This window comes from Trachypithecus francoisi, unplaced genomic scaffold, assembly GCF_009764315.1.
Source record: "Trachypithecus francoisi isolate TF-2019V2 unplaced genomic scaffold, Tfra_2.0 Lachesis_group10, whole genome shotgun sequence".
Classification (NCBI taxonomy): domain Eukaryota; kingdom Metazoa; phylum Chordata; class Mammalia; order Primates; family Cercopithecidae; genus Trachypithecus; species Trachypithecus francoisi.
The window spans coordinates 56115219-56137457 of record NW_022681455.1 but is presented as its reverse complement, the minus strand read 5'-3'; the positions used below and the strand labels follow the sequence as shown (position 1 = coordinate 56137457).

At 34.3% G+C, this 22239-nt stretch overlaps 1 protein-coding gene across 4 annotated transcripts in view; it reads left to right on the top strand.

Annotated features, from left to right (window-relative positions):
- The window catches only part of COL21A1 (collagen type XXI alpha 1 chain), a 201247-nt gene that overhangs the window by 162279 nt on the left and 16729 nt on the right, over positions 1 to 22239 (top strand). For 3 of the 4 annotated variants that reach the window (XM_033217499.1, XM_033217498.1, XM_033217500.1), the window contains 3 exons: positions 18433 to 18477; positions 20534 to 20587; positions 21124 to 21177. In XM_033217499.1, the coding sequence (XP_033073390.1) occupies positions 18433 to 18477; positions 20534 to 20587; positions 21124 to 21177 (153 nt within the window). Of the gene's footprint in view, positions 1 to 3809; positions 3984 to 18432; positions 18478 to 20533; positions 20588 to 21123; positions 21178 to 22239 lie in introns of those variants that run through there. The other variant, XM_033217501.1, reaches the window with a different exon arrangement.

Genomic DNA, 22239 nt, shown 5'->3' with positions numbered 1-22239 from the left:
CTTAAAACTTTTGACTGGAAGCAGTTAGTGAGCTCTGTCACCTCTAGTAACAACTAAAGCAAGAATGGTCAGAGTTGGGAGGGGGAGAGGGGGATGGATTTGAAATGAACTAAACAGGTACTAGCAGGGCTTGAGGATCCACTGGATGTGGGTAAGATAAGAGATGACTCTCTGAAGTCTTACTGCATGGATGGATACAGAAGAACACCAAAGAGTAAGCAGGGAATAGAACACGAAGAACCAGTTTTGGCTAGTGGAAGTGATCCTAAAATATTTTTAAATGGAACGTATCGAAATAATAACAAAAATATTTAAAGAGAAAGTCTGTATTTTGGGATAATTAGAAAATAATAGGCTTGAAAAAATAGAAATTAATAAAATTGCAATAAAAATTTGTGGGTCAGATCCAAGGAAATTTTAGATGAATTTCTTTAAATACTAGTGGTAGTAGGTTAAAAAAATGCCTCTCCCTAAAAAATATCAGATCTTAACTTCTGAAACCTGTAAATGTGGTTTTATTTGGATAAAAAGGTCTGTGCAGAAATGATTAAGTTAAAGATCTTCTGATGGGGAGATTATCTTGGATTTTCTGGTGGGCATGAACCAGTCAGTTGAAAGTTCAGAGCAAAACTGAAGTTTCCTAGAGAAAAAAGAAATTCTTCCCATGGATTACGGTGTCAACTCCTGCATGAGAGTTTCCAGCTTACACCTCCTAATTGTCTGTCTTATGGATTGGTGTTTGCCTAACCAATCCCCACCCCACTCTTGCATAAACCAATATTTTGCAACAAGTCTCTGCCATGTATATGTGTGTATACATACATTGGTATATCTCAGCTGGTTCTGTTTCTCTGGTGGAATCCTGACTGATGCAGATTTTGTTTCCAGGAGTAAACTACCTAAGTACCTAAAATGTAGAGTGACTTGGGAACTGGGTAATGTATAGAGGCTGTAAGAATTTTGAGGCACATGGTAGAAGTAGTCTATATTGACTTGAACAGACTATTGGTAGAAAAATGAATGTTAAAGACTGATAGCGAGGGCTCAGTGAAGAAGTGGAAGTTGTGTGGAGAAAGTCTCTCTCATCTTAGAAAATATGTATAGCATCATCAAGACACTGTTGCTAGATGAATGGACATTAAAGGCACTGTTGATAAAGGAGGAAAGAGGAACATGCTATAGGAAACTGGAAGAATGGTGACACCTTGTCATAAAGTGGCAGAAAATTTAGCTAAATGATATCCTGTAGTTATGTGGAAAGTAAGACTTCTAAGTGATGAACTTGTATATTTAGCTGACAAGATTGCCAAGCAAAGTGCTAAAAATAGAGCATGATTTTTTTTTTTTTCTGCTTATAGTAAAGTGTGAGGAGAGAAAGATATTTGAGGAAAGAACTGTTTAAGCAAAAAGGAGCCAGCGTTTGATGATTTGGGAAATATCCTGCTTATAAAGATTGCAAAAGATGTTAAAATTAGCAGCTTCACTGTTACACATGCATGCTGGAAACAGGGTTAAGGTTGTGGCTAGACAAAGTTTGCTAGTGCAAAAGAGATTAGATATGGGACTCATGAATCCATTCAACCAGCCCAGTGGAAGCCACAAATAAAGATTTGAGACTATTCAGGAAAAACCTGGGGAGGAGCCTCTTGTATAATTGTGTAAATCCTCATTATATGTACAGGAAACTTACAAGGTTTTGATAATGTTGTATCAGCAGAAACTCTGTCAGTTTGGAACGAAAGGTACAGAGACAAGACAAAGTGAGGGAAGGCTGTTGGACGCTCAAAATTTTTATAGGTAGGAAGCAGGCTGATAAAACTACTCAACTTCAATTATGTACTATCTTTCAAGTAAAAAGGAATAGTGATTCCAAGGCTGGAATCGTGGGCACAGAGGCCAGAGCTTCTGACCCAGAGGGCAGGGTCCCAAGCCCAGAGGGGTATTCCTAGGTCATGAAACCTGATGGAATTTTTTTCTGCTGGATTCAGCATTGCAGGGGATCAGTGACTCTTTTCTTCTCTTTGAATGGGTATGTTGATAACTTATCCTTTGCCTGTCTTAACATCATAATTGGGAAATAGATAACTTGCTCTGTAGTCTACAGGTTCATAGGTGGAAAGGGATTTTGTCCCAGGATGGATCACACCCATAGCTGATTTAGATAACAAGATTTAGGACTTTTGAGCGATTTATTATTTAGATAAGAATTTGAACTTCACTGTAATAAGTTGAGACTTTTGTGGACATTGGGTTGGGGTGGATGTGTACTGTATGTGGGATGAATGTGAATCTTTGAAGTCCAGAGGGTAGACTGTGTTAGGTTGAAAATTACCCTCCTCCGAGACATCACCTCTTAATCCCTGAAATCTGTAAATATTACCTTATTTGAAAAAAAGGTGTTCTGTAGATATGAATGAGTATCTTGTCACAGGGAGATTATCTTGGTTTATCCCAGTGGACCCTAAATGTCACACTAGTGTCCTTGTAAGACAGAAGCAGAGGAAAATTTCACACAGAAAAGAGGAGGGAGTAATGAGACCGTGGTGACTAAGATTGGAGTGATGTATCCACAAGCCAAAGAATGCTGGCACTGACCAAAAATTGAGAGAGGCAAGTAATGGAATCTTCCCTTGAGTTTCTGGAGGACACACAGCCCTGAAAAGACTTCACCTTCAGACTTCTGCATTCCAGAACCGTGAGGGAATAAAATTCTGTTGTGTAAACCAAGTTTGTGGTAATTTGTTACAGTAGCTATTGGAAACTAGTACACTAGACTTTTCATTTAGTCTAATTCTTAATCATTTTATGTAATGAACCTATATAAAAATGTATATGAGTACATGTTGGTGTATATTGCAAACTGTTGGTAGCATATATGTTGATCAAAAATATTTGGGCTTTCAGCAAGTCAATAAACAAGTTGGTTTCAATGAGAATTTGAAAGCAAGACTCTTCAGTCAATATTTTCTGTACTATCAATTTTGTTATATTCTTATGTATTTTTAAAAATTTAATTTGTCTAATTTCTCATTTTCCTACATTTTTCATTATTGTATTAGTAACTTTTAGCCCGTATTTTTTCTCTATATTATCGTATTGTAAATTTGAAACAATTAAATGGATATTTAATGTGCTATATATAATAGTTAAAAAATATATAAATATGTATGCATAAAAAAGGATCTGCATGGATACAAATCATATGGTTTAATTATGTTTCAATTTCTTTGCTTATTTTTCCCCAGATGGGTTTTTGATGTCTGTTATGTTGCATTTTTCTTGCCATTATTTTATTTTCTCCTATGAGCATATATTGTTTTTGTACTATAACAAAAATTGAGGCCTAGATTTTGAGTGCTTTTTAGTGTTTTTTTCTTTCAAAAGATGCCAACTTTGCTAGACTACATTTTAGTTTTTATTCCAAGACTAAAGGACAAAATTGTTTCAAAGAATCCTTAATGTTTTGGAAATTTCTTTTCCTAACTTAATATTTTGGAATTTTCTTTTCTGAAAAGCACTCTGATTTTATCTTGGACAGCTAGGTGGATGGTGAGGACAGAGCAATATGAGGGCAACAGTAGACTAAATTTACTAGTAGTTGAAAAAACAGTAACAGAAAATATTCATTTTCAACTGAATTCATTTTAGACCCAAGTTATCATGTTGACCAGTTAGTCTCCTTTAGCCAATTCTTGCCAACCAAGTTACCTGCAGAATTGTTTCCACTGCTGCTTTGTCATAGCTATTTTTGTCCTGATGCTCGATCCTGATGGCATGTTGTTTTTGATGTTAACGTTTTCATCAGGCAATCTAAATCGTTTGCTTTCTAGTTCTCTGCTTACCAGCTGGCCCCATTGTGTACAGGGAGCCTTATGGCTCACAGTGTAAATTTGTAGGCAGGGACTGGGTTCTGCTGTGAGCTGAGATCCCTGGAGCTCCATGAAAAGGAGAAAAAGAATGCCATGTTTCCTGGATCTATGGAGGTGAGCGCGTATTTCTTAATGAAGGATGGCCTTAGCAGTTTTATTTTGGAAATGTTTGCTGTCTCATTTTTCCAGGAATAAAGACATGGGGATCACTGTAGTGTGGTTGAAACACTGGCTCATAGAGGCTTTTATTGTTTCCTTTCCTCATGCCTTTCGAATTCTTGCTTAACCACATGTTATGCTTGTCTTTATGATGTAATGTTTACTGCTGAGCCAGTCCAAGTTACCATGTACTTAAGAGACAAGTAGATCTTTTGTTTAATCATCTTTTCTGCACTGTGATTATTTGGCATATCAGTTTTATGCATGTACACAGAAGACATGCATAAAATTATTGGGGAATATTAATGATGAATTGCTGTGATAGTTTCCCATGTGGAATTACCAATCTACTTTGCGATGCTAGTAAAGTGGAGGTATCTTTATTTGCCTGCTTGATGGTATTTTTTTATTTAGATTGAAAAGAAAGAGGAGAAAAACCTACTAGTTCTATTATTGTTTTACTTGGTTTGCAATCATATAGTAAGAAGTTTCAGTCTTTTGTACAGATTTGTAATACTTTTTCTCCAGGCTCCAGGAGTGGCACATACCAAGTATGTGCCAAGTAAACCAACTTTAACTTTAAACTCATATATCTGCTGTTACAAATTTCACACAGCAGTTCTTAGTGTGAAGGCAACCCACATGTAACAATTTGGATAGTACAATTTGAAAATTCAATTGTATTTATTATTGTAATAATGTAGTTATGTATATAATTATAAAACAATATTACTATATAAAACACTATTACAATAATATATTGTCATAGTAATTATGCTTTAAAATATGATTGAGAACTCTTACAATGCATTTTGAAATAGGCTTTATCTAAAATAATGTAAATGCTCAGTTTATCTATAGGATTGACTAAATTTGTAAGCAATATCTATAACTGTTTGGTCTTCTACAATATGACATTTGGCAATGTAGTGACTGTGAAAATATTGTGTCGTTTATTTTGACCTTACAAAGCAAATGTTGGCTCATTATCTGTACAAGTTAATTAATAAAGTCCCACCAGGTTTAATCACAGATCTGTTTTATTCTTTCCTATTATAAATGACATAAATATCATTGACATAATAAGACTGGACTACCATCAAACAACAACATAAAGTAACATTGTTGATTTTAAATTTAGAAGCTCTGTGTCTATGGCACTGATCATTTTTTTGTGTTTTTCTAAGATTTTTTTTTTTCTTTTGACAGAGTCTCACTCTGTTGCCAGGCTGGAGTGCAGTGGAGCGATCTCAGCTCACTGCAACCCCTGCCTCCTGGGTTCAAGCAATTCTCCTGCCTCAGCTTTCTGAGTAGCTAGGACTACAGGCACACGCCACCACGCCCAGCTAATTTTTGTATTTTTAGTAGAGACGGAGTTTCACCATGTTGACCAGGATGGTCTCGATCTCTTGTCCTCGTAATCCGCCCTCCTTAGTCTCCCAAAGTGCTGGGATTATAGGCATGAGCCACTGTGCCCAGCAAGAAGTCTTTTAAATTACTGTTATTGTAAGAACCACCAATAAGTATTAAAGTATTTTATTTGAGTTTTTCCCCTTTCTTGTCCATCTCTTTATAATTTGAAAGAGGCTTTATTGAGCCCTGACATTTCAAGAGGAATAAATGCAATTGCAAATATGAGATGATGTATGATTAATTCTTAGAATGGATAATATATCCTCTAAGTAAATAGAATCTCATTGTTGCTTATGTAGGCTCAGTAGTCTCACTGGTATGGGGACTGATTAAATTGATCTCTGATTTGAAGAGAACGGGTGAAAGGAAACTTACCATGTATAGAGGATATCAAGTCTAGATTTTATGGGTTGATATCATGTAAACAGACTTTAACAATATGGATTTGAACTGTGTGGGTCCACTTATGTGTGCTTTTTTTCAATACATATAGTGAAAATTTTTTTGGAGAGTTTTGACAATTTTAAAAACTTGTGGATGAACCATGTCACATAGAAATATTTTTTAAAATAAAAAGTTATGCCACAAGTGCAAAAAATATATATAGATATTACTCTGTATTATTTACTATAATGAAAATTTCACAACTTACATATACAAACATTTACAGAGCATACATAGTGCCATTTGCAGTTGAGATAAATGTAAACCAATGTAAAGATGTAATATTAAATCATAATTGCCTAAAATTAACTGTAGTGCATATTGTATTACTGTAATAATTTCATAGCCACCTCCTGTTGCTATTGTGGTGAGCTCAACTGTTGCAAGTATCAGCTTAAAATGCCATGTGATGCTAATCATCTCCACAGGAGCAGTTTATCTTTCAAATAAATTGTGTATTACAGTAGAAAGTGATCTCAGCCGGGTGTGGTGGCTCATGCCTGTAATCCCAGCATTTTGGGAGTTCAAGGTGGGCAGACCACTTGACCAAGCCCAGGAGTTTGAGACTAGCCTGGTAGCATGACAAAACCCCATCTCTACAAAACATACCAAAAATTAGCCAGATGTAGTGATGTGTATGTGCCTAGTCCCAGCTACTCGGGAGGCTGAGGTGGGAGGGATCACCTGAGTCTGGGAGGTCGAGGCCCCACTGAGCAGAGATCACATCACTGTACTCCAGCCTGGGTGATAGAGTGAGACTCTGTCTCAAAGAAAAAGATCTCTCGTGGTTTTGCATATTTTTCATTGTTTAGTGCAACACTGTAAACTTTGAATAACATTATGAAAAAATAGTACATAGAAAGTACGACTAGTGATTCTGGAAGTGCTCCCAAAAAGCAGAAAAAAAGTTGTGACATTTTAAGAAAAGGTTTTATTGCTTGATATGTACCATAGATTGAGGTCTGCTGCTGCTATTGCCCACCATGTTGAGATAATACAGTGTAAGGACCATTGTAAAAAAAAAAAAAAAGAAAGAAAAGGAAATTTGTGAAACTGTTGCTGCAGCTATGTCGGCAGGTGCAAAAACCTTGCACTTTTTGCAAAATTCCTTTTTGTCTCATATTGAAAATTCAGCTTTTACGTGAATGCAGGATCGCTATAAGAAAGGCATACTAATAGACACAAATATGATTTTTAAAAAGCAAAATTATTTTTCCTTTTGAGATGGAGTCTGGATCTGTTTCCCAGGCTGGAGTGCAGTGGCTCAATCTCAGCTCACTGCAACCTCCGCCTCCCAGGTTCAAGCAATTCTCCTGCCTCAGCCTCCTGAGTAGCTGAGATTATAGGCATGTGCCACGACGCCTGGCTAATTTTTGTATTTTTAGTAGAGATGGGGTTTCACCATGTTGGCCAGGCTGGTCTTGAAGTCCTGACCTCAGGTGCTCCACCCACTTTGGCCTCCCAAAGTGCTAGGATTACAGGTGTGAGCCACCATGCCCGGCCTACAAAGCAAAATTATTCTATGACAAATTAAAGCAAAACAAAGATGAAGAATCCAAAAGCTGGAGAATTTAATGTCAGCAAAGGATGGTTTGATAATTTTAAAAACAGATTTGGCTTAAAAATTGTCAAACACAGGAGAAGCAGCTTCTGCCAACAAAGCAGCACCACAAGCATTTCCAGATGCCACTAAGAATCTCATTGAGGAGAAATGGATATCTTCCTGAATAGATTTTTAATGCAGATAGAATTGTCCTATTCTGGAAGAAAGAAATGCCACAAAAGACACTTATTAGGAAGAGAAACAAATCCCAGGATTTAAGTCAGGAAAGGATAGGCTAACTTTACTGTTTTGTACAATGCAGTTGGGTTTATAATCAGGACTTCCTTTATCTATAGAGCTGTTAACTCCCAAGCCTTGAAGGGAAACTATAAACACCAGCTGGTAGTCTTTTGGTTGTATAGCAAGAAAGCCTGGATGAGAGAATGCTTTTTCTGGATTGTTTCCATCAATGCTTTGTCCCTGAAATCAGGAAGTATGTTGCTAGTAAGGGACTGCATTTTAAAGTTCTTTTGATATTAGACAATGCCTCCAGCCACCCAGAACCCCATGAGTTCAACACTGAAGACATATGAATGGTCTACTTGCCCTCTAAGACAATGTATCTAATTCAGCCTCTAGACTGTATCATAAGGAGGACCTTTAAAGCTCATTACACATGGTACTGTATGGAAAGGTTGTCCATGCTATAGAAGAGAACCCCAGCAGAGGGAATGTCATGAAAGTCTGGAATTACACCACTGAAAATGCTATCATTGTTATAGAAAAAGGCACGAAGCCTGAAACATAAAATGCTACTGGAGAAAACGGTGTCTAAATGTTGTACATGATCTTATGACACAACCAGTCAGGGAAATCACAAAAGAGACTGTGGATACTGCAAAACAAAACAAAAAAGGTGAAGCGCCAAGGGTCCCAAGATACGGATCGTGGAGAGATTCAAGAGGTGACAGACACCAAATCAGAGGAATTAACAGAAGGCAACTTGATGGTGATGAGTGCCTCCAAACCAGTGCTAGACTATAGGAAGAAGATGGAGAAGAAGCAGTGCCAGAAAACAAATTGACATTAGACAAGCTGGCAGAATGGTTTGGATTATTCAAGACTGCTTTTGACTTCTTTTACGGCATGGACACTTCTATGATATGGGTACTGACACTGAAGCAAATGGTGGAAGAAGGATTGGTGCCTTATAGAAACGTTTTTAGATAAATGAAAAGCAAAAAGCCAGGCAGAAATTACAGTGTGCTTTCACAAAATTACACCCAGCGTGCCGGCCTTTCCTCCTTCCCCTTTTACCTCTTCCACGTCTGTCTCTGTCACCCCCGAGACAGCAAGACCAATCCCTCCTCTTCTTCCTCCTCAGCCTACTTAACATGAACATGATAAGGGTGAAGACCTTTATGATGATCCACTTGCACTTAATGAATAGTAGATATATTTTCTCTTCCGTATTATCTTAATAACATTTGCTTTTCTCTAGTTTCTTTATTGTAATAATATAGTATACAATACATATAACATGCAAAATATGTGTTAATTGACTGTTTATGTTATTGGTAATGCTTTCAGCCAAAACTAGGCTATTAGTAGTTGCATTTTGGGGGAGTCAAAATTTAACCATGGATTTTCAACTGTGCAACGGTTTGGCACCACTCACCCCTGTGTAGTTCAAGGGTCAACTGTATATAAAAATTGTGTGGTGGGTTAAAACTCCTAAAATCCATTAAAGATAAGCAAATGTAATCGTGACAGGTGGAGTGTTAAGATTTTGTTCAAGGGTTATAGATTGGTGGAAAAATAATCTATATGTAATGCTTTTTAAGCAGAGAGGCATAAAATGGATTATTTTAAAATTTAATTGGTAATCAAATTTAAAACCCCTGATTGATCCAAGCTTAACACCTATAATACAGATAGTTTTCAAGAGTCTCATTTATATATAAATAAGTTAAATATTTGTATATGTAATATATATAAATTGAAGTCTTGAAAATTATCTGTATTATGAATATAAATATATATACAAATGATACTCTCTTGAAAATGATCTGTATATTTATCTCTTGAAAAAATATATAAAGAACACTATTTCTCAAGCTCTGATCCACAGAGTACCTCAAAATTACCAGAAATGCCTATTAAAATTCAGTTTTCTGGGGGCCATTCTGCTCCTAATGAATCAAAATTTGGGGTCAAAGCCCAGGAAACTACATTTTTAATGGCAACTGCATGTGAGTCTGATGTAAAATTTAATAACTTCTGATATTATATCAGTTCAAGGGTCAATTGTATATAAAAACTGATAGACTTTGAGACAGGTAGATCAAAAAGAGGACTATGAACATGGTAGGAAGACAGAAGTTACCTACTGGAGGAGAAAATTAGTTTTAATGATATTGGTACAAGAAAGTAATTCTGACATTTTAATATTTTTTAGACCATACATGCTTTAATATGTATTTCTCTGGTTAAATAAGCTTTTATGTTATCATAAATGATAATATGAAATTATGTTTCCAAATGGGTTCAGTTTCCTTTGCTTATTTAAAATATTTTTGTGTTTTATTTATTGACAAAAATAACAAAAACAAATCTATTTTGTAAAACAAAAACACATCTATATGCAATTGAAGAGGACTAAACTTGCGTGTATGAAAGAGAGGTAAATCCTCAAAAAGATAGAAATTAGATAATTTAAATTTATGAGTTTTATTAGACCTTGAATTTTAGTGAAATTTTTGGGTATTAATTTGTCCAGATTTAAGAAATTTTATGTAGTAGTCAAAAATAACAACCTACAATTATAAACCTAATATATTATCATTTTTTGTTTTAGAAAAGTTCTATGACTGTGGGAAAATGGGGGAAATGCTCCCTGGGAAAGACGATTTTGCCAAATGTCGAATTCCTAGCTCTTCTGTGAAAGAAAGCGCCCCTTAAACACAGCCTTATCCTTCCCTGAGCAACATGAATGCCTTTGTCCAACACAGTGTACTGAGCAATATGTGAAAATTATCTGCAAGAATAACCTCCCAAGGCATGAAAACTTAGCAAATGCATTACACAGGGAGGTCACAGCAGGGAGGTGTATTAAGATCCCCCCAGCATTGATTTCTGAGTCTGCAGTGTAATTCTTTCCGGTTGTTCTAGTTCTCTTACCAAATGATAGCCACAACTGTTAATATCTTTACTTTTTTATTTTGAAAGACCAATGTTTAACAGTAATTTATTGAATGATTTAAATGTGAGGAAGAAAACTCTTAGACATGTTTTGAGAATTTTTTAAGATAAGAAATTTGTGTGGGCCAACTTTTCATTTGTTTGTTATGCATTGTATATTTGATTACATTTTTTTAGTTGTAGCTAATCCTTTTATTCATTATTTATCACTTCTTACATATATTTATTTACTTAGTTTATCTTAAGTACTCAAAAAGTATAAAAGTTGTGTTATAAATCTGAGTATGCTTTCACTTACCCAAATTCCATTCCCATTCCCAGCAGTAACAGTTGTTACTCATTTAGTGAGATTATGTCTGGTCTTTTTCTTTGCAAATACAAATACATAAGAGCATACACAATTTTTTTAAACAACAAATTGGATCCACTGAAACTTTTATTTAACTTTATAATATGAACATTTACCATATAAGGTTATAAGACAGAATATAAAATCTATCTCATTTCATTTATAGCATAGCTATAAATCAATCCAATCTCTCTTATTAATGTTATATGTATATATGTATTTTTCTGCCTATTTAGGCAATATTTTCCCTGAGGGATATATCCCTATAAGTGTGACTACTGGTTTAAAATATAGACTATGGTTTATTCCTGAATTTAAGTAGAAATGTCTAGTGTTTCACCAAGTCTGATGTTTAAAATGGGTTTCTGATTGATTCAGACTTTGGTTTCAAATATTAGTTCTATTCCTAGATTATTGGGAGTTTTCACAACTATTGCATGATAAATTTTTAATAATGAATTTTTGATATATTTTGAGATGTTTTTGTGTGTTTTTCTTCTAAATTGTTAATGTGGCAATGTCATTAGTATAGTATATTATACAGATATATTTCTTTATATTAGACATTTCTTGCATGCTGAGACAAACCCTACTTAGCCATGCTCTACTTTTGTTCTGATACACTGCTATATTTATCTTAGTAGCCTTATAGTAAGTCCATTTGCATTTATTTTAACAAACTACATCAGCTTGTAGATTTCTTTTTTAGGTATTATTATTGACAATATTAGTGGCTTCATAATTTGAACTTAGATGATCATCCTTTTAATGCCTTGAAGGAATTTAAATTACATAGAAACTATCTGGTCCTTAGATATTAGATAATATTTCTGTGGTAGACAAAGTGTGACAACTCCCTCCTCTCCCCAAAGATAGCCATATTTGAATCCCTGGAAACTGATACTTTCCATAGCAAAGGGATTTTGCATATGTGATTAAAGTTATAATAAAGCAGAAAGTGTCACGAGTTTCACCTTACAGGCTACAAAAAAAGAGAACAAAGATATCATAGGAAGGAAAAGCCATTTGGAGGCCATTTTCAAGGCTACTCCAGTAATTGGCATTTCTTTTCCAGACTTGGTGAAACACTAGACATTTCTACTTAAATTCAGGAATAAACCATAGTCTATATTTTAAACCAGTAGTCACATTTACAGGTATATATCCCTCAGGGAAAATATTGCCAAAATTTTAAACATCCCATCTTGAGATGGAAATTTTATTCCAGATTATCTAAGGAGTCCCAATCTAATCATGAGTAATTGAAAGTGGAAAAGTACAGAACAGGAATGGGGCAAAAAGATGTGACTGGAGAAGGAACTGACCCATTTGAAGACAGAGAAAATGAAGGATAGATTCCTTGGGGCTGTAAACCAACGAATGTAGTCACCCCTGGAAGCTGGAAATGGACCTTAGTTTATAGCCAGTAAGAAAATGGCTACCTTGGTCCTACAGCTGCAAGAAACAGAATTCTCCCATTAACCTGAATGCACAGGAAGCAGATTCTTCCCGAGAGACTCCAGAAAGGAGTGCAGCATTGATGACTCTTGGAATTTAGCCCTGTGAGACCCGTGCTGGACTTCTGACCCACAGAATTGTTAAGATAATAAATTCATATTGTTTTAATGCACTAAATATGTGGTAATTGGTTATGGATCAATAGAAAACAAATTTAAATTTTTTACTTTAATCATTGCTTATTTGTCTATCAATTTTTTGGTTATTTTTATAAGAAAATGAGATTTACATTATATAAACATAAAATTCACAATGGGCTGTATTATGCAATAACTAGTATAGAGACTTAGATGGAATAGCATATGTATTTCAAAAATATGAGGTTATAAATAAGAGATATAGAAGATATTAGATTAGATACAATTTTAAATACCTAGTTGTTTTTATCATATAAATTAACTAAGCTTAAAAATTCACTTATTAGTGTGTTTCTTTATCAAACTAATTTCATTTTTTATTTGGTGGGGATGGTTAATGGTGCTTTAAAATATTTTGGTATGATTACCTCTATTATATATAAAATTTCAAAAAAATAGTAAAATTTTCAGGTTTCTCTTGAAAAGATTTAACTTCTATTTTAACTTCGATTCAGCACCAAGTTAAAGTTTTTAAAGTTAAATGGGGTCTTTGAAAAATTCACTTTTAGTTTTTTCCTTAATGAGAAATTGACTATAATTTGTTTTGAGTTATGTAGTAACAAAAAAAATGTACCCCAAAAATGTGGTAGGTACTTTTCAGGCTTTCAGAGGATCAGAGCCCTTTTTAGAACAACTCTAGTATTATTTTGGAACTTTCTCTTTCAAAATGGAATTAATTTTAAGTTTTACATATGTCTATACATACATGCTTGTTTGTTTTTTAACACATCCATGTATTTCATATGCATTTCACTTACTGATATAAAGGGGCAGGTGGTTTTTCTGGACCTTTTGGGCTCTGGTGGCTAAATGACTTTCCCACCACGTGACAGGGGTACCAGATCTCTTAATCCTTTCCCTTCCTCTCCAGATAGTCTTCCTCCTTGTCTGAGTTTTCAGGTTTGTTATTTGCTAAGAATTTGTGATTTTTGTCTTGTCCTGGAAAAGGATGCTTTTGCAACAGTAACATTGTTCAGACTATTTGATTGTTTATAAAAATATAGAAATGCCTTTAGGTGTGGAAAAGAAATGCCAATTACTGGAGTAGCCTTGAAAATGGCCTCCAAATGGCTTTTCCTTCCTATGATATCTTTGTTCTCTTTTTTTGTAGCCTGTAAGGTGAAACTCGTGACACTTTCTGCTTTATTATAAACATGAGTAGCCTATAATCATTGGCTAAAGTATTTTCTACTTAAATTATTTATCTTTGGGTAACTTGGGTCCAGTCCCAAGTGGGCCATTGTCTACAGGCCAGGGTGAATAAGTTGATCCAACGTTCTTAGATTTTTTCTCCCTTGAAGATTAATGACAGCATAATGTGGGAATAGAAGACTGGTCATTTCCTTATCAAGGGTTTATTGCAAGTACTTGTATATTGGTTTCTTTTAGGTCTGGCGACTGCGATTGTAAGTTACTTCTCCCTATAGTTACCTTACCACAGAATAATCTGTTGTAAATCATTCATAATGGCCTGCCAGTTACTGTGGAAAAAAAAATTGGAAAACATTGCAGGGTTCAACTATATATAAATATAAATATATTTCATACTTTTGGTCATCTTTTTCTGAACAGTGATGAATTATTTAAAATATTTAAAAAGCGAAAGTCATGATAGTACTATTCTGTAATCAAGATCAACCGAACATGAAAAGGAAAGGTACTGAATGGGAGGGGGGGCAATGCCGACTTGTTGGCGCCCCCGAGTGGGGAACTTTAGATTGCTAGCATCATCCTACATATAATGGACATTTTTGGAAATGAAAGTAGGGAAAGGCAAGGTAGAAAGGCAAAAAGAAAAAGCCTCACAATGGAGAAAGAGGAGAAAACTTAGAGACATCGAAAAAAATTGACTTCAAGTATTTCACAACTTTCAAAGGTCAGGGAGGAGCTGTGAAGAGACAGTTATAAAAATTTATTCAATATTACGCCAGCACTGAGCTAAATATTTGTGAAAGCTAATTGATAGAATGTACCAACTCTATGAGATAGGTTTTATTATTTTTCCCACAAAGAAAACTGGAATTCAGAGATTTTACAGTTTAAATAACTGGCCTGGAGTGGATCCGGACATGGGCTGGCTGACTCCAGCATCTATTTTTTTAGCTGCTTCATATGACTTCTACTATGCTCTTTATTGATAACCATATTGGAATCTTTTTAGTTAATGAGAATGATACTTTCAACATGTGAATTTTTCCTTCATTGAATCTTTAAGAATGAGTAAATCACTTCTTGATATAATGAAGAAAACATGTAATATACTTCTGATATTTTGATAACTGGATGATATTAAATAGCTCTACCATTGTGTAGAAAGGTAGATAATTTGATATAAAAATACCATTAATAGTTTAGATCTTTTTAAGTGAATTGAAAATGTTGCATTACTTAAAAGCAAATTTGATCTAAGGTGGTCCAATTTCATAGATAAGTGAATACATTCATTACATATGGGGAGTATAATGTGATATTTTGTCTTTCCTAAGTAATATTGTCATAGACACACTCCCTTCATTACAAAGTATTCTCTAGGAAATAGAAGTCAAATCCTTTATTCTAAAGTATGTATTTCTATTCTTAACAACTTGTTTGTTGTACAGCAGTGGTTTAAATGGTTACAAAGAAGCTTCTAGAACATTTTTTATGTCAACATTCTTTAACCACAACATTATGCAGGATTTTCTGGTTGACTTTCTGCTCTTCCTCAAACCCAAACTGAAATCACAGAAGTAGAGGAAATATGTCCACTTACTCTTACTTGTTTCTGTCTTTACTTGGACATTGTCACTGTTGCCTGAACCCAAAACCATAGCGAAATAGAAAATAGTATCCTTGGAAACACATTTGCTCTATAAAATAATTGTCACTAAATACTTTGCGATCAACAAACTGTTAACTTTCAAATGCTTTTGGATAATATTACTGCTAATGTAAAATTAGCAAAGTTTAGTCAATTTCAATACACATATTGGGAGCCCAGGAAAATATTACCTTGGAGAATTTTATTAACTAATATAGCTCTGAATAATTTCAGTTTCCCTGGTTAACCTCTCCCTCAATAAGCTGGTATTCTATGCATGCTTGTGGTATTATATTAGTTTTGCCAAGAATTCCTTAGCTAAATCAGGCCTACATTTTGTTTTTGATATCATATAGTTTTTGTATTTTTACTTGGTATTTGTAAAGGAAGTAATAATTCTTAGCATAATTGGACATAGAAGATCTATTAGGACTTCATGGATATACATATCTATGAAACGTATGTAAAGTTTTGGCCAGTTTGAGAGGATGAACAAAAAGAAAAGGACTATTGTTTTATAATCTGGAATCTCCCCAAAATAATCTTAATATCAGATATATTGAAATAATGTAAGATTTGCGGCTATGTTCTTCTACAGACCAAGTTCAGTATTAGAATGTCTCAGAAAAAAAGGGTGTCGGCCGGGTGTGGTGGCTCACGCCTGTACTCCCAGCACTTTGGGAGGCCGAGGTGGGTGGATCACAAGGTCAGGAGATCGAGACCATCATGGCGAACACGGTGAAACCCCGTCTCTACTAAAAATACAATAAAATTAGCCGGGCATGGTGGCGGGTGCCTGTAGTCCCATCTTCTAGGGAGGCTGAGGCAGGAAAATGGCGTGAACCTGGGAGGCGGCAGAGCTTGCAGTGAGCCAAGATTGCGCCACTGCACTCCAGCCTGGGCGACAGAGCGAGACTCCGTCTCAAAATAATAATAATTTAAAAAAAGGGTGTCAAATCAACTCCAGGGAGTAAACAGTGGGGAAATGGACTCTCAAGGGCTTTGAGGAGGTGGAAGCCAAGATGCTATTCATGGAAGTATAACTGTTTTCTCCAGGGAAAGGATGTGAACTTGCTAACACTGGGATTGTCTTCAGGATATCTGCAACTAATTCTGCTAACATCACAGACTGTGTAAGGGCACAGAGACTTGAATAGTGATGAAAACTTTAAATGATAAAAGACTAGTAAGAAATTCAGCTTCTCAGGTCTGACATTGTCATTGGTAATCTCATGTGGCCGTTAGGAATTCTCGGGGCCAATGTTATTACATTGACAGAACTGTACCAGTTTTCCAGCATAGAACAATGTATAGCCACTTTGCTTCTGAGAAGAATTTACACACGTCTTAGTTAAATTCAGAACTTGATCTCAACTTCTAGTGAATTTCATATGTGTGTGAGTATTTGAATGGGAGGAAGTCACAGAGTGGTTTCACACCAAATTATGGTTCATTGAAATGGAGGCTCTTATTTTGAATAATGTTTATCTTAATTGACTGCATTGAGAATATGCATTTTCTGCCTAAGAAGATACAATTCATTTTATATTCGTAACTCAGTGACTTTATTTTTACTTTATGTTTTAGAGTGCTTATTAGGTGTACTGTGATCGTGTTTTATATTGTTACTTTAAGGTATTTTTTATTGTTTTCATATTATTCTCTACTTATGTTTATAAAGGCTTGTCTTTTCAACTAGATTGAGTCCCTTGTTGATAGCCATTGCTCACATACCACTTTTGTTCCCTGCAAAGGGTATAGTGAAGTGGCAAACTGAATTGAGCTGAATAGAATCAAACTGAATTCCAATGTATGATTTAAGTTCAGATTTTAAAACTAGAACTATGTGCTTATGTCTTGCCCTGTAATTGTGATTAGCACATTGATCAATAAAGGTTGTATTTATAAACTTCAGGTGTGAAAATAAATATAATGGCAGATTCTGCCTGTAATAGAAGAAGACACTTGATCTCATTGGCAATGGCAGCTCTAGCACCTGCTGTGATTTACTGAAGAGTACTGCTTTCCTTTGGAAGGCCTGCTAGTGTGGAGAGTTTTCAAAGTCATATAGATGTGACCCAATTTCCTTGTCTTTCAGTTTCAATACATATATATATATATAATATATATATATATATATATATAAATATAAATGTTGTTAACAATTTCAGCTAAAATGTCACCAAAATAGGTGCTAAGAAAATGGAATAAAAAGCAAAAATTGATTAGTACAATCAGTGTTTTGCATGATACATGATCATTTTGGGTAAATGCATCAAAAGACAGAAAATATAACTGTTCTGCAAGTAATGAATATGCTAAATTTATCCTTAACTTGATAGAATTAACATTAATTTTTTCTGAATGTTGCTAGAGACATGTGCATATGGGTTCAGCCATGTGAAAGAGTGACTTGTGCTTCTTTATGTCTCTTCACAAACTGTGGTCTTCATATTCTTCATGATTGCATCAGTAAGGGAGTTATTAAGAGAAAAAATTGCCATTTTTTATATGAATATTTAGGTTATTGGATATTTCGAGGCTCAGGTTGGAGGAATCATTTAGTTAAATTAATTTTTAACTAAGGTGGTGAGACTGAGGGCTTGTGGAAAGGAACTGTTGCGCTAAATCAGAGCTTATATCATTTAACAGATTTTCTTGCATGATTCATTACAAGTAATACAAGAATATGTTCAAATGAAACATCGTTTTAATTTTATCACTTGTGTTGGGGTGCAAGAACTGAGATTAATTTCCTCATAGTTTCTTTTTCAAAAAACCTTTATTTAAAGCTCTAAATATCAGTAGTAGTCATATAATACTATATCTCATAAATTGTCTTTTCCATATTAGGTTATTATAAATAGCAATATTATAATATGTATACATTTGAAAATATGTGTTATTTACCAGTTAAAATTCCAATTGTGACTGATTCTTCTTTAATGATAAAGTCTTTAATTTTTTATAAGTCAAAAATCTATTTTATTTGTTTTTAGGGAATCCCAGGATTTCCAGGAAACCGAGGATTAATGGGCCAAAAGGTAAGTATTCATGAGAGTTAGCTTGGGGCTGGATCTGCTCATTTAATGCACTGTTGTCTATGACAAAATACATTTTTACATTTGTGGTAACAGTTAATTTTTCAAATATTATATAATTTTAGAAGCTGTTGTTCTGGCTTTACAAATTTGTATATATTGTTTTGTGGTTGTTTTATATAGATAATTTTAATTTAGATTTACATTATATGCTTCCTCCTTTACTTTGCTACTTTTCAACTTTGTTCTCTAAGATAATCATGGTATAATTTACCTCTTTATAGTTAATTTACCTAACCATGGTTTTGAATGTCTTTTTAGTACATGTATCTTGGTAAATAAGTTTTTGTTTAATTACAAACTTTTTTATTTTGCTCTTGTTTTGAAGGACAATTTTGTAGACTATACAACTCAAGGTTGACAATTCTTTTTCTCTTAGTAAATTGAAGATTTTCTTCTATGGTTTTTTGGCTTTCATTGTTAACTGTGAAAAATCTGCCGTCATTCTAATTATCATTCTTTTGTAAGTGATCTGTCTCTTCCTTTTGGATCCTTTTAAGGTGTTTTATTTGTTTTTAGTGTTCTTCAAATTCACTACAATATATCTTGATATGGATATCTCTTTATTCATCTTGCTGGGAATTCAGTTTGCTTCCTGGCTTTGTGGAATTATTTCCAGTAGTTCTGGAAAGAATCAGTCATTATCTCCATATAACCTCTGCTCCATTCTCTGTTTCTGGAATTCTGGTTAGACATTTTTTTATTTCTTCTAATTGCATACTCTACATCTCTTTTTAGCATTACCTACTATATTTCCATATTTTTGGTTGTCATACATTCTGGTTAAATGTTTTAGATATGCCTTATAGTTTACTTATTCTTTCTTTATTGTGTCTAATCTGTTAGAATGATCAATTGATATTTTTTAAAAAATTATAAATACTCGTAATTTTCACTTTTAGAGTTTATAATTTTTTAAACCACAACTTTTTGTTCTTGAAGTCTCTTGTTATATTTTCAGTACTAATAGTCTTTCATGATTCTGTTTTTTTAATTTAAAAAAATCTCATATCTAATTCTAAATTCTGTTTCTAACAATTCTAATATCTGCAGTTTATTATTTATTATTCTCATTCCTGTAGCTTGCTGTCTCTTGTTTCTATATTGTTTATCATGAGTTTATTGCTTCATCTTAATTTAGAGGCTGTCCTGTCAGCCTAACTGGGAAATGAAGACCTGCCTTCTGCTGGTAACCATGGATACCATTTCAGTCCCCTTTGAAAGTCCTGAGTCATCATAGGTATTGAAGATTCCCGCTTCCTTTCCATGGCTGGCCAGCATTCAGTTTCCCGAGAGCTGCGGATCCACCCTCAGATACTCCCACTTTACTTGGCTCCTACAATTCTGTCTCTGCCATGGGTCCTGTATAGTTCAAATCCTGATAATTATAGCCCCAACTCAAAGTATACTTCATTAAAATGAAAGATCTTTGAATACATCTCCTACTTCTCGGAAGACCAACACTCTCTCACAGAGGATGTTCCTTCTAGGATTTTTATTCTGGACTTAAGAGGGTCCCTTTAGAGGACCTAGTGAACTGCAACCCTGGAAGTTGAAGTCTAATGCTGCGACCCCAGAAGTTGAAGTCTAATGCTGTTTTTTTTTACTCTATTTTTCTTTATTAATTTATGTTCACTATCATATTTCTTAAACTGTATGATAAATAGGAAAATTTTTCACCTGATTTTTATTTCTGTTGTTTACCTTACCAAGTCCATCTAAGCTGCTAAGTCTTCCTTTGAAAGAATGGCAAATGTCACTATAAATGTCATAATAAAAATATTGACAGTAAATCTTCAGACTCTATGCCAAGGTCTTTAAGGTGTTAGGTTCCAATTTTTGCCTTGCCTTGCTTCTTCCTTACAGTAGTGGAAGAGAAAGCAGAAAAAGTTGAGCTGATTGATATTCAATTGTCATTCCACTGTGCTTTGGCAGAAACTTTCTTGAACTAAATCGATAATTTACAATTTACAATTTTTTTAAATATTTGATTTTTTAGGGAGAAATTGGGCCTCCAGGACAGCAAGGAAAAAAAGGATCCCCAGGGATGCCTGTATGTTGATGTCATTATTATCAAAGTGTTTGCAATGTTGCTACTACCTACTAGGAGTTCATATTCAATAGTTCATAAAAGTGTAGGGGATACAACAATAAAATATTTGAGGTCCATGAATTCCATTCAGTTGTATGAAAAATATTATGTCTGTGTGCATTTTTCTAAAAGAGTAAAAATTTCTTCAGTTTTTCAAAAAGTTGGCCACCCAAATAAACATCAGGGACTCTAACTGTAGATAAATTAGAAAACATATATTCTAGCTATTAAAAATACTAAGTATGGTGAAGTCTAAATCTCAGTGAATTTTATTTTAACTTACATTTACAAACATATTACACTAATGGGAAAGAATATGTACAGAAGACATAGTATGGGAAGATCCTAAAACAGAATAATTTTCTAAATACCATATTATATTTTCAGATCTGTATTATAATTTAGTGAATTATGAGAATGTATAACTTGGAAATTGATTTAATATTTTTTAATAATCTTGTCTAAGTTGCTCTTGAAATTCCTTTTTAAAATTGTAGGGTTTAATGGGAAGCAATGGCTCACCAGGTCAGCCTGGAACACCAGGATCTAAGGTAAATATGATAAAATTAACAAGATTGGGAACTTTGTGTAATCACAGTTGCCATTTATAACTTTGATGAAAATTTTAACTACTACCTTGATTGTATTTTAAATGTGCTTTTTATTCTTTGAAAAAAATCACTTGTAAGAATTAAGTCTGCAAAAGCTCAGCATAAGAAACAGGCTAAAGTAAAGCTCATCCTGTTATGTTGGAAAGGGTCCAGAATCTTCTGCTACTCAGCCCCCTTCTCCCTTTTTGGTGTCTTGGTGTCTAGTATTGAGGAATACTAGAGCTCTATGGAACCCTGTGCCAAAACCACCAGTCTAGAGCATTTATAGTTATGAATAAGAATATCTCTTACAATACCCGTTTTACAGTCTTCTTTTTGGTATTTTTATTTAGTGGAATGTATATAATATAAAGTGCCTTGTTTGTAGATTGTACTAGTACTGTGAGTAAGAGCATATTATCTTTACTTTTAGATTTTAAATAAGTAAGGCAAGCTTGACAAATATATTTAGGATATGAGGTTAGTTATTCTCAAGATAGAACTGAAACTCTTTAAATGTCATTATTTGACCATTTTCTAGGTATATATAATCCCGAGGTGAGAGAACTATTTTGTTTTCTTGGTTAACCAGAGGATCAGACAAAACACTCGGAAAACTGTTCCCAACTATTTTGCAAATAGATTCTAGGACAACCTTCCAAAAGGAAGTGATGGGATTGCTATTTTGGAAGCATTCAACCTTTGACTAGGCGTTGCCTCGGGGGAATAGACCCTGGCGTATAAGATGAGTAGATGACTTAATCTATTTTACTTTTAAATTCTAAAGTATTTAGAAAAGAGAGAGAGAGAGAGAGAAAAAAAAAAAAAAAAGACATGGGAGCCCAATAATGAGAAAAGTTAGCTGCTCTTCCATCAGTGGTAGACCCTTGTGGATCCTTGGAGTATTGTGGGCTCCAGCAACTATAGGTACACACAGAGTTGGTCTAATACACTGGATTGACTGAGCTTGCTAAGCGAAAGGTCTCCACAGTTTCTCAAGGTCATTTTGTAAGAAAATATCCC